The 12,738-nt window shown below is 34.1% G+C and overlaps 2 protein-coding genes across 17 annotated transcripts in view; one reads left to right on the top strand and one right to left on the bottom strand.

Annotated features, from left to right (window-relative positions):
• LOC127842628 (stromal interaction molecule 2-like) overlaps positions 1 to 7,555 on the bottom strand; it is a 122,441-nt gene extending 114,886 nt beyond the window's left edge. For 8 of the 12 annotated variants that reach the window (XR_008031799.1, XR_008031801.1, XR_008031800.1 and 5 more), the window contains exon 1: positions 7,228 to 7,554. Coding sequence is in view for 8 of the 12 variants with exons in the window: in XM_052372234.1 (XP_052228194.1) it covers positions 7,228 to 7,351 (124 nt within the window). In the remaining 4 variants the exon portion in view is untranslated. Of the gene's footprint in view, positions 1 to 7,227 lie in introns of all 12 variants that reach the window. The other 4 variants (XM_052372239.1, XM_052372242.1, XM_052372241.1 and 1 more) reach the window with 2 other exon arrangements.
• A 1,920-nt stretch (positions 7,556 to 9,475) lies between these two features.
• The window catches only part of LOC127842636 (steroid receptor RNA activator 1-like), a 50,647-nt gene continuing 47,384 nt past the window's right edge, over positions 9,476 to 12,738 (top strand). Inside the window, exons 1-2 of one of the 5 annotated variants that reach the window (XM_052372258.1) lie at positions 9,498 to 9,561; positions 9,866 to 9,932. The gene's annotated coding sequence lies outside the window, so the exon portion shown is untranslated. Of the gene's footprint in view, positions 9,562 to 9,593; positions 9,716 to 9,865; positions 9,933 to 12,566; positions 12,586 to 12,738 lie in introns of those variants that run through there. The other 4 variants (XM_052372259.1, XM_052372257.1, XM_052372260.1 and 1 more) reach the window with 4 other exon arrangements.

Here is a 12,738-nt window from a genome sequence, read left to right as displayed (position 1 = left end):
TAAGAATGGTGGCACGGTTTTAAAAGTGATGAAACTTAGTGGCAACAGACCTAGAGATTAAATATAGTAAAATACCAGCTTTTCATAATGAAAAGATTCTGATACAAGCAGTACAATGTATGTATATTGATAAAACAATGTTACAGTCTTTTCTTTACAGAGAGTTACAAATATTCCAGATGTCAATATATCAGACTTCCTGAAACTCAACATCCTTCAGTCAGACATTTGGTCTGACTGGTCAGAATTTTCTGTCAGACCTTAGGTTATTCTGTCAGACAAAAGAAAATGCATGCAATTTAAAACAAAACTGAGAAAAACATAAATAATTATAAATACAGAAATATTGCTTTATCATTTTATTTTTTTATCATAGATGGCCAAACATTGAGGCATGCATGCAGAAGAAGATTGCCTTGTATTTACAAATAATATTTTCTAAAGTATAGAGCATTTTTATATGTAAATTTCCTTGTCCGAAAAGAGAATATAGTTTTCAAAAACATGTACTAGTAAATAAGGCTTTAACGATACATTCCAATATTCGAATTACTCAAATACGGCTGTAAACGAATCGTATTCGTCACTTCCCGAACCGAATATTTGACGAATACAAACAACGTGGTTTCGAGTCTGAAAGTTAAATCATCTTATCTTACCTTACAAATGAAGGTTCATACAAGAAACCCCTATAATTAAATGTTCTCCTTATTCCGGCGTTTTTCATCATGTTTTTCCCACCCACTATGTTACACAGTGAGAATATCAACAAAAATGGTGGGCACCTGTTGAATATTTACATTGAATTGAACAATCTTTCTATGGTTGTTTAATGTTTATTTAGGTAAATACGAGTGATTTGATGCTCAAACATACACACAAACGATAAGCAGATGGAATTTCTTTTTTGTTTATCTTTATAACAATGATTGTGCAACTTATCAACAAACATGGAGCCTAACATGTCAAGTTGCTTAATTGTTCTACTCAAGGATTTTATTGGTGCTAGTAATGTTGTTTTTTTTAAACTGTTAAAAGTTTTAGCAGTTCTAGTCAGTGTTTTGTTATTTCAAAGTGTTACATTTCAAATTTTCAGTATGCAATTATACTCAATTAATCAAATTGACAAATATTCAAATTGTCAGTATTACTTTTGTTCATTGAAATTCATATTCGCAAATAAATATTCGTATTCGCCACCCTGTATTCGTGATACGTATCATGTTCGTCACCTAGTGTATTCGTTACAGCCCTACTAGTAAACCAGTGTATTAAGGACTGTCCAAATAGATTTTTAATACACATAGAAACAATCAAGTAAATTAACGCTAATGTAATTCGCAATCCAGCTATAATAATAATACGGGTTTCCCAGGCATTTCTCTTAGGGCCAATCTATGAATTAGTACAACTGAAATTTCTAAATAAGAAATGAAAGACAAAAACGTACACGAACATTGAACAGATATGGCTGAGCCTTTATTCGAGTGTTGAATTACAGGTTTTTTTCCCTTCTTTGTGACCCGCCGATAAAATCGGCCCTCCTTTCCCCTCCGATTTTTTGTTCCCCTCAGCTGGTAAATTTTCCCCTAGATTTCATTTTCCCCTCAAAAAAAATAAAATAAAAAAATTTAACCTTTAAATAAATAAGTTAACCTAATCCAGTAAAGAAATAGAAAAATATATTGCATAATTAAATTTTCTGTTTCCTTGAATTTGTTTTAAAAACAGTAAAATATGCTTAATTGATTATTTAAGACTTTCCTTATTTGCCCCAAAATCCGGCGTTTCGTGTGATTTTTCCCCCCAAAATCTGGCATTTCGCGTGATTTTTTTCCCCTCAAAAAAGGCCAGGCCTTTTCCCCAAAATCAGATAAAAACCCCTGAATTAGCAAGAGGGCTTTTGGCAACCATCAAAATTGATGATAAGTGAGGCTAGCTTTTTTTACGGATTCTGTAAATACTATTAATCTTAAACTTTGTTTTTACTAATAGCTATTTGACACTATCACATTATGCTTTCTTGAGACGTATTTGCACCTATTGCATTTCTGCACCAATCGGCGTGCTGTGTTTGCAAGACGAGCTGGCTAATACTTAAATGTTCAGCAAGATTTTTGCCAAATACAATCTGCAAGCTGTTGTTTTGTTTAACTTTCACTTTTGTATAAACTTAAAGTCGATCGAATGAAGGTCAAATGTACCTTTCCCGGCATGAAGCATGCACTTATTTACTGGTCGACAAAATGCTGGGAACCAAGTATTTCTAGAACATTTTTTACCGAACACGGACAGATTATTTCTGATTTTTGACAATTAGACTTTGGACCAATCAACAGCAGGTTAACTGATTGGCGAATATACTTGTATTTCACAAAATCGGCAAAGTGAGTACTCCACCGTATTTCGCCGATGTTCTATAAATACTTTTAATTTCTTGGGAAAATATTTGTGTCAGACATTTTGGGCCGACGAGTTAAGAACTTTGATTGGCCCTTGACTGTTTGTGTCGGAGATGTCCGTAGGTCCGACGGAGTTTCATGGGCTGATACACAGGTACTTGAAAAAAAATTTGGTCCTTATATATATAATAAGAGTAAAGGTATCCAATGATGATTTCACAGGTGTATTGAATAACACAATGCAACAGCATAAACGATCAAACAATGCACACATATGTCATTGTGGTTGCCAGCAGGAAGGGTCCATCTATGATAAAACACCTTTTATTTGATGAAAATCGTCCAAGTATGTCCAAAACAGCCAAAAGTTTCACAAATAGCACCCCAAAATGAAAGTGTGTAATTCCGAACGTCGAGCTGTCAGTAATGAATGAAGGCGATTTTCGGTCGATCGTTCACACTTAAACAAGAACTTTGCTATAAACTCCACATATGTTTGTCATTTACTCAGTTTGCCATCGAACTACGTCGTTCTTTGGTAACGGCACAACAAAAAATACTCAGAAAAAGTAGAAAATACACCAAATATTATATTTTATGTTCAAACTGAATCCATTTTATTGATGGAACGCGGTAAATTTTTATCTTGTTATCGATTGGTTGAATAAGTCGTAAATTATAGAACAAGTTTACCCATTTTATTTTCAACCAATGGAAACCTCTTCTGTCCGTAACACAGATTTCTGCCTCAAAATGATGGTCGTGAAAGTGAAAGTACACTAAATTTGTTGTTTCTTCTGAATTTCCGACTTTTTACCGTTCAACTGGGACTTTAGAACGCCGTAGTTCCAAGACAAACGTAGTAAATGAAAAACATTCATGGACTTTACAACAATGTTCTTATTTTATTGTGAAAAATTGACCGAAAGTCGCCTTCATTCAATACTGACAGCTGGACGTTCGGAATTACACACTTTCATTTTGGGGTGCTTTTTGTGAAACTTTAGGCTGTTTTGGACATACTTGGACGATTTTCAACAAATAAAAGTTGTTTTATCATAGATGGACCCTTCCTGCTGGCAACCACAACGACATATGTGTGCATTGTTTGATCGTTTATGCTGTTGCATTGTGTTATTCAATACACCTGTGAAATCATCATTGGATACCTTTACTCTTATTATATACATATATAAGGACAAATTTTTTTTTTCAAGTACCTGTAGGCTGATATATGACTTACAAACCTTTTACTCTTTTGTTTACGGTTAAGTCGCGGGTCTGGTTGAGTCGCGGTATTGCATTAGCGCCCTCTGGATTTTGTTTATTAACAATCCTGCGTTACCTACATGTCAAATCTGACAGAAAACTTGTTTCCCTACAGATTGGAATTGATTTTTGGTAATTAAATGTTGTAAAACTCAGACTTTAACAATATTTGAATTTGTATAGTTCAGTTAATTGTCGTAACGAAAAAAATACGACATTGCCAAAAAATAACTGTGCTATTTATTTTATTTGATGCATTAAATTCCATATATTTAAATTGTGATTTACTTTATTGATTGTTATTTTGAAGAGTATGTCAGAACTTTGATAATTCATGTTTAATTTAAAATTGGTGCTGTTTAATCTATTTACCGCGAATCTACCGGTAGAAAAAATAAACAACAATTGCGGACAGTGGTGTGAGATTTGTTTCTACGACAGTTTATACTGAAGGATTTTCGCCATAAAAAGGCCTTTATACAATAAAGTTAAGTTAAATATGATTGCCCTTTAAATCATTTATCTGATATATGAAGATCTTTTCTAGACGCAAGTGAATATTCCTGAATTATGGAGGTTTCGGCGAAACACCAGTTCGGCGAATTGATTATAAATAGTAGGTGTTAAACCGGTTCGGCGAAATGATTTATAGTTGATCACGCCTTTACATAACTACTTAATAGGTGTGAATAGATCGATGTACGGCATTGCTATCACATCCAAATTGTATATTTTAATTAGCGATATTGTTTCACACTTATTATAAAGAACGCTTGGCTCAAGTGAGGCTGTCAAATTTCAACACCTGAAAACAGCTCACAGTTTGGTATCTAGTGATGAATGTCATATTATGCTGACTTCTATAAATGGTCGACATGGTCACTTATGTTCGTTCTAGCTATCATGGCGAATGAATATCCTTGTATAAAATGCATGAAAAATGTGACTCGGCGTATGCACGCCGTAAGTTGTGACGGTTGTGGTCGGTGGCAACATCGTTAATGCGACACCGGTATTACATCTGAGCAGTACCGCTTGATGTCAAGTGGACAACTGACCATGGAGTGGTCTTGTGTGGATTGTAATTTGGACAGTGAGGTTCGTCAATTGGCGACATGTTAACAGCCAGTCTAAATGAACATACTCATCCCGCAGATCCAGGGGCATATAAAAAATCTAATATCAGAAAAACTGATGCCATCCACGACGAAGATTGTTAAAAGCTATGCTCTCATGTATATTGAATTGTCTGTGTTGTATCATTTGCAAATTGATTGCCTTAGTACATGTGTATGTGTAAATGCATATAAATATTGTGTATTCCAAGTGTTTCATGTGTTGTCATGTCGTTGCATATATAGATCTAATGGTGAATTGCATAAGTAAATAAGGTAATTATGACTATTTTTTATGTATAATCACTTGCAAGTAAATTTGTGAATATGAACATGTTGAACAATCGTTAAAAGGTATTTCAAAAAAATATTACACTGCACACTGTTTTTCCTTTGTTTTATTCACACGATTAAATACTCATGCATACTGTTTAATTGCTCCTCGTGCGCTGATTTGAGCAATCAACTACAATAGTAATTGATCTGCTGATGGGCAACACAATAGTGTTTGCTAACACTTCGCCGACAATTTGAATGTGATAGTAATGCTGTACCAGGGCTTTCCTTAGACCTCAAATCTCAAGAGTCAAGGACTCTTGGGACCATATTTTCAAGAGTCAAAATCAAACTTCTGAGAGTCCTAATAATAACGCAGGAGAGTCAATGATTTTTTGCAATTTAAGCAAATCACTGAGATATAATATATAAAAAGCAACAAATTAAAAGATACATGTATGTTAACATTTATTTTTTACATTTTACTGTCACTACAACACTATGCATTTAAACACAATATTTCAATGATTAATAAATACAAAACATGTATTCTAATACAACATTAACTTCATGTATACAGCAGAGTAATATGTCATATGTTCTTCTTTCGCACGTTTGGGGGTGTAAGGAGCACTGTCATTTAGATCTAGACTAAAGTACGCTTTGTCGTTGGCGTCTTACACACACTTTCAGAGTTACTACCGATTCCGAATTCGAAAAGGTTTCTCTGCGACATTTTCCGAATGCACAAGCACAATTACACTTTGCACAATTACACTTTATCCAATAACTTTGTTTGACCGTTTCGCGTGGCTATTAAATTAAGAATGAAATAAAAAATGTGAAAAAAAAACATTTCCGCTGGCTATCACAAAAAAAACAACAACATACGGGTGGTACCTAAACACAATAGCCTATATAAATCGGTAAACTATAAAAGGAAATTATTTCTACTCGCCGATAAAGGTGCCTCCGTATTTAATCCCATCAAAAATTCCGACGCCCTTTAATTATTTCATGTGCCATCTTCACTGAAGACGTGCGACAAACACGCCGTTTTCTATGCCTTCTCAAACAGTCATATATTACGCCTACACGTATTTTGTAATCAATTAGCTCATGCAAAAATTGTCACTTTGCCACAAGGTCAGTTATATCGGTTCTATAGTTATTTTTAGCAACTTTGATGCAAAGCGTGTAATTTGACGTTGTAGACAGTACATATGCCAGCATAACTTTCGCGTGTCTTTGAACTGAGCAATCATGAAGTAAAACAGTGATGGGTGCATTCAGCTTTGGAAATACATTCTGCCATACTCTGGAAATATCTCAAAATATGCTTTACGGTGTTCTGTGGATATGGATGTTATTATTTTATATTGAATATTATTAAAACGGACGCGGATGAGTCCATTCTGTTTTGGTGGGTTTATAGTTCTTCTTAAATGCTCTGAGCTTTTATGAATACATACGTACAGCTCAGAGGGTCAATAGCTGGAAGTTGGATTTTTGCAACTAGGTGGGTTTAATACACGTCTTTTCCGCAAACAGCTGATAACAAACGCTATGATAAATAATGGAAAGTTAATACACGCGTCATCGAACCAGCAGTGTTTTAATTGGTCAATACTAGATTTCTTAATTAACCAAACTCCGCCTACTGGGTGGACTTGTGCTTCGATGATTGGAAACGGGCGTTAACGATTAGCGTGTACTAAATGAGATACTCCGCCCCGAGCCAATTATCGCTTAGTCTTAACAACTTTTGATCTCGTTGACGCAAGTCGGTATATTCCCCCGGGTCAAATGTGACGCATGACGTAATTTTCTCAAGAGTCAAAAAGGGGTCTTCTGTAATTTTCAAGCGTCAAAACCCGGGAGCTCGGGTCAAAGGAAAGCCCTGCTGTACATCGATCTATTCACACCTATTAAGTAGTTATGTAAAGGCGTGATCAACCATAAATCATTTCGCCGAACCGGTTTAACACCTACTATTTATAATCAATTCGCCGAACTGGTGTTTCGCCGAAACCTCCAGTAACCATATTCCTCAAGACAAGTACCGCGAGTCAACTGTGTTGCAGTGTAGTTGTTCAGCAACAATAAAAATAATGACCAGCATTTGTAATTTCTTAACATTTAAACAAAATATTATTGACACATACTTTCATCTGGCAAAGGAACTTTGGTATCCGTTGCTTCATTTTCTTGCACTGCTGCTTGACAGTTGTTTACGAATTGAAGTAAGAAAATGACAGCTAGAAGTAACACACTGTTTTTAGATTCCATATCCGTTATGTACAATCTAACACCATTTCGAACCCATGACACGATATATTTCTTAAATTTTCACACATATATATATGTAAATATCATGTTAAATTCACACAAATAGGAAGAAAATCCAAAATACCCTACACTGATGTTCGCAACTTTACACGACGAACACTTCCTGTCTTCCCGATTGTACTTGGTTTACCGGCTGGCTGAATTAGGTTACGGTCAACTAAACTATAAAAGCGATAAGCCTCATCAGCGATTGTTATACGATGGATTGAAACATAAGACATTTGTCTTTGTGAAATAAAATAACTTTCAATACATCATTCTGTTTACGAAAATGTTGTTGTTGTTAAGACATTAATATTTTATGCTACCTCGAGTATTTAACTATGCTCACAGCTTCATTTCATTCAGTCAAAACAATTTTTGCAAAGACTTATCTGATCTTCGACATGTGTCAAATACCTGGGTCAAACATCAAAGTATAAATATAAAGTACCATATATTGTATTAAATATTTTAAATTGTAGTCTTAACATTCATTTTGAAATAACACAGATGCAAACTTAATATTAAAAAATAATTAACAATTATAATACCAATTAATAAAATATCAGTGCAAACACATTATTAAAACATGCCGATTTATACAAGAGTGTGAAAGAAAATTATGCACGTTAAGCGACAAATGTCTGTAATGAATATGACCTTTTTTATTTGAGAAAATACGTCTGGTCATATATGAAGACTGATATGTAAGACACACAAATTAACTAAATAGAAAACATGACCACCAAATGAATTGATTGGTTCGATTTTAATGTTGATGCATGCTATGAAATTATCAAAAATTTAATGGATTACGTCTTCAATCTGCATCTATTTACTAGTGTGCCTCCACACCCACACATAAAAAAGAGAATGGTTTCCAATGTACTTGCAATATAATCATTATTGTAGAAAAATCCATACATGCTTTATATAATTAAACATTGACCTGCACGGAAATGTAATAAATAATTTAAACACTTATACAATCTCTACCTTATTTGATACAAACGTATCATTTATAAATTGAGTTTGTGAACATTTGCGTTATGATCACTTTTATGTTAATAAATTGCTAAATAATTATAAAAACAAGAGGACTATGGGGATCCTTAATCTCTCACCTGAGAAACAGTACCTTAGAGGTATAATACTAGATATACCTGGTTTGGGGCTATTCGTTACTTCATGGTAATAAATCGAAAAAAATATAGTAGAGGGCCACTGTCTGAGGTTAGCTACCAGTGTCTACACATCGGGGCCAATTTTCATCATGGATGTTATTTAAGAGTTATTTTGCTATTTAAGTCTATATTTTTAACATTAACACATGGGTTTTACCAGTATTGACCCTATATGCATAATTTGAACAAACTGTGTAGAGGATGTTGCGTAATCAATATCAATTCTCTGGGTCCTGTTGTTTTAGAGAAGAATTTTAAGTGTATTTTTCTATAAGTTTATCTTACACTATAATAAATGCGACCACCCAAGGAGAGACCAGGTCTAGTTTTTACCCCATATACGTCGTTGCAAATCTTGTGACTTCAAGAACGGGTCAGTTTTAATTTCATGAGCATAATTTTAACCAACTTTGAACAAGTCCCATAGATAATACTACATTGACTTGGAATAAGATGAGTATTTTGAAAGTCATACCTGTATACAACATTGTAAAACTGGTGACCCCCGGTACATTGCAAGTTTTTTTTAACTCAGAAGAATAATTTTAGCAAACACTAAGCAGAGAACCTGCTAGCTTTCATTGCTGTTACTAAAACCATTTCACAAGACCACGCTAAAATTGAAAATTGTTCAGTAGAATTCTAGCTGGAAAGTGTAGAGCTCTACACTAAAAAAGTCGTCTTAAATTTTTGAGTCTAGTAAGTTAATTAAGTAGGAGTGCTGGGACACACTGAAGGTCATCACATAATGCAGCCTCAGGCAAGGACGAAACTTAGTAAACTTCGAAATACAAACACAAACACCATACAGCGTGAATCCTTTATGAATGCAGTAGATTTGATGCATAGTAACGATTTTCAATTGAATACCATACTCGATTAGCATAATCATTCGGGATATTGATCAAACATTCGCGATAGTCGTGTTGTAAGCTAACGACTATTAAACTTAAAGATATAAATACTTTAACTCCTACTGTAAAAGTAATCTTGTATTTTATTATTTTTATATAGATGTATTTTATCAAACAAAAATCAAAGCATTAAGCAAAACACAGAATGTTCACATTTAATCCCAGCTACACAAAATGTATGCATATTAATAATTCGTCCATGTAGGATTCGACCCAGGTGAAGGGTACGAATGTGCATACATTTTAATTTGTCTGACTGAATGATGAATAAGCTAATTGTTATTAAAATAATTGTGTGACATGTGAAGACCCATTCCCCAAACATACTCCATTGCATTATTATTACAGTGTCCGACAAATTTCTTATTTTTCAGGTAGCCCACTGGGCTACCAATAAAAATATTTGGTAGCCCATAAAATTTTCCTACAAAATGATAAGAGGCAAGTTTTCATCTTTATTTTATTTCTTCATTTACATATACATAATATGTATACATACATATACATAATACAGCAAGTAGTCTGATGTACACAGTCAATATCGTAAATCAATGTTACAGGCACCGTGTACTTAAATGTAAATGTACCAAAGAAAATCATATGCTACATGTAGATATAACATGTATGTGCACATTTATGTGTACTTAAATTCGGACAGCACGTTAAGTCGGAAACGTAAATAAAGCGTTTAGATGATCAATTCGATTGACTCGTATGATGTTAATTAATTGCCCTCTTTAACAACAAATACAGAGTTTCAAGAAATCAAGAGTATTAAATCATTTATTTACTTGTGTCCGACTTTAAGTACTAACCGAATTTACGTATTGCATCCGTTTGTTAAGACACTTGTGTGCAGTCAGTATACAATACAATAATTGTTTCAATAATGAAGGAACTGATACAGCGTAACGGTAACGATACAGCGTGTTTACATTATATTTTATTAAGAGGAAATGTCAATGCCAAATAATTCGCGAGATAACCCGGTACTTTAGTTGAAATTCACAACGATACTTTTAATGGAAATTAAATGATCTCAATGTTGTACCCGCTACGAAATTTTTATTTACAAATAAATACACTAACGCCAATCTTCACGCGCTTTTTATCTGGACAAAGAAATTCATTTATTAAATGTAGAATTTTGTAACCTAAAATAGCTGTACACAACGTGTGCAAACCGTGGCAGGTTTTACGCATGTTGCAATACAACGGTCCTGATTGGGAGCTTATTTCATCATATCTTTAAATAGATCCATATGCCGAAATTCATTTGACACTTTAGAAAATTTCAAACGTTTTTGTTTATGACTCTTATCGTCTATATTACCCACCCATAATTTGGTTTTAAAAATATAAATCGGGCACATATGGGATTATTGTTTAAGAGTCGATTAATCCAATTATTAATTGACGATGCAAACTAATTAGCAGGTTTTAACCGCGTTCACACCGTTGTTATTAATATTCATTTTCGGCTTCGTTACTGTTTTGAAGAATCCGCTATTGTTTTGATTTATTTAATGCTCGGCGTCCTTGGATATTTAACGACATCAAAAACTTTGTTGATATTACTCATTGTTGTGGTTAACAAAAAAATGATGTCGCAACATGTGCGCCAACTATCCAACCGGCTCTCATTATATTATTAGCAGACGACAAATGTTGATTCTGATTGGATGATTAAAATACACTGTTACTGTTTACGACATTACCGCAAGTGATCGGTGACTGATTAGATAATTGATTAGATAATTGATTGCACTTTGTTATCGGCTTATAAGCAATACACAGTGTACAAACACATGGTCAGCGTGTTTATTCTACGTATGTCTGCCAATAAACCGGGCTACCGCTCTTATAGATTTATAGTAGTCCGGCGGGCGTCAGCTGGAAAATTTCAGTAGCCCGACGAAAAATTTCGGTAGCCCCTGGGCTCCGGGCAATGGATTTGTCGGACACTGATTATTACCTGTAACTCTGACAGCTATGTATAGGCATGTACTGATTTTTGACCAGCAGACAGCAAACTGGGCAGCTTAAAAAATCAATATTTTAGTATTTAAATAACAGTCACATTGTTTTATCATAGATCTATTGAACAGATTTGTTTGTGCTGTATAATAATGAACTAATCGGGATAACCCAAGTCATTTATGTAGTTACTAGTTTATAAAACATGTATGTAAAATTATGCGTCTTTGATAAAAAAGATGCAATGTCTCCTTCATGTGACTTAAAGGGGCCTTTTCACAGATTTTGGCATGGTTTGAAGTTTGTCATTAAATGCTTTATATTGATAAATGTAAACATTGGTTCTAAAAAGCTCCAGTAAAAAATCAATAATAAAATTTAAAAAAAGAACAAACAGGTAACCCTCCGCAGGACTCGAACCACTGACCCCTGGTGTTCTGGAGTAAAAAGTCTGCAAATTAGACCTCTCGACCATCCTTCCGTATACCATTGTAGGTGTGTTTTATACTTCATACAACCGATCCTCGTAGTTTCACAAAATATGACGACAACAACAGAACTCTTCAAATTATTAATTCGTTTCGCGTTGCAACGCTTTATAATTTTCAGGTTTTTAAATCGTCAAAAGATGCATATAAAGGCTATTTTAGAGCATGGTAAATGTTCAGTATTACGGTTTTCTCACAAATATCATAACTAAAACAAAAATTTGCGAATATGAAACAACTTTATTCAATTTTGTCAATTTACCAAAACGTGAAAAGGCCCCTTTAATCAAGGTGCAGGACCAGGTGACTTTGTGGGGTTAACAATTAAACATTAGTGGCTGTTAACACGCTGTTGAATGGTGATTTTTTCTAATAACTTTAAAACGATTATTCTTGAGAATTTTAACTAGTGGTAAAAGACAGTTGTTTATGCTGCTTTTGGCAATGTTAAATACATCAGAACTATTATATTTCACATGCCTGTGTTCTAATCGTGGCCAAAAATTCCATGTGTACAGGATTAATTTACATGGTTATGCAGAACGCAATATGTAATTTTGGCTCCGATTTCAGATTCAACCCATGCGAAAGACGTCGGACCACAGACATTTCCAATAAAATTTGCTGAGGTCCGGTATAATTCCCAAAACTGTCGGACCTCATGTCCGACAAAAAACAAACACTATGTAAAATGTGTTTTAGTTAAAAATGAAAAGAAACTAGAAATATGCTAAACAAGTATGCACTGGTTTATCTGTATTTTACTTGGATCAATTATTTAA

Source organism: Dreissena polymorpha, chromosome 8, assembly GCF_020536995.1.
Source record: "Dreissena polymorpha isolate Duluth1 chromosome 8, UMN_Dpol_1.0, whole genome shotgun sequence".
Taxonomy (NCBI): Eukaryota; Metazoa; Mollusca; class Bivalvia; order Myida; family Dreissenidae; genus Dreissena; species Dreissena polymorpha.
This window is presented reverse-complemented; position numbering and strand designations above follow the sequence as displayed.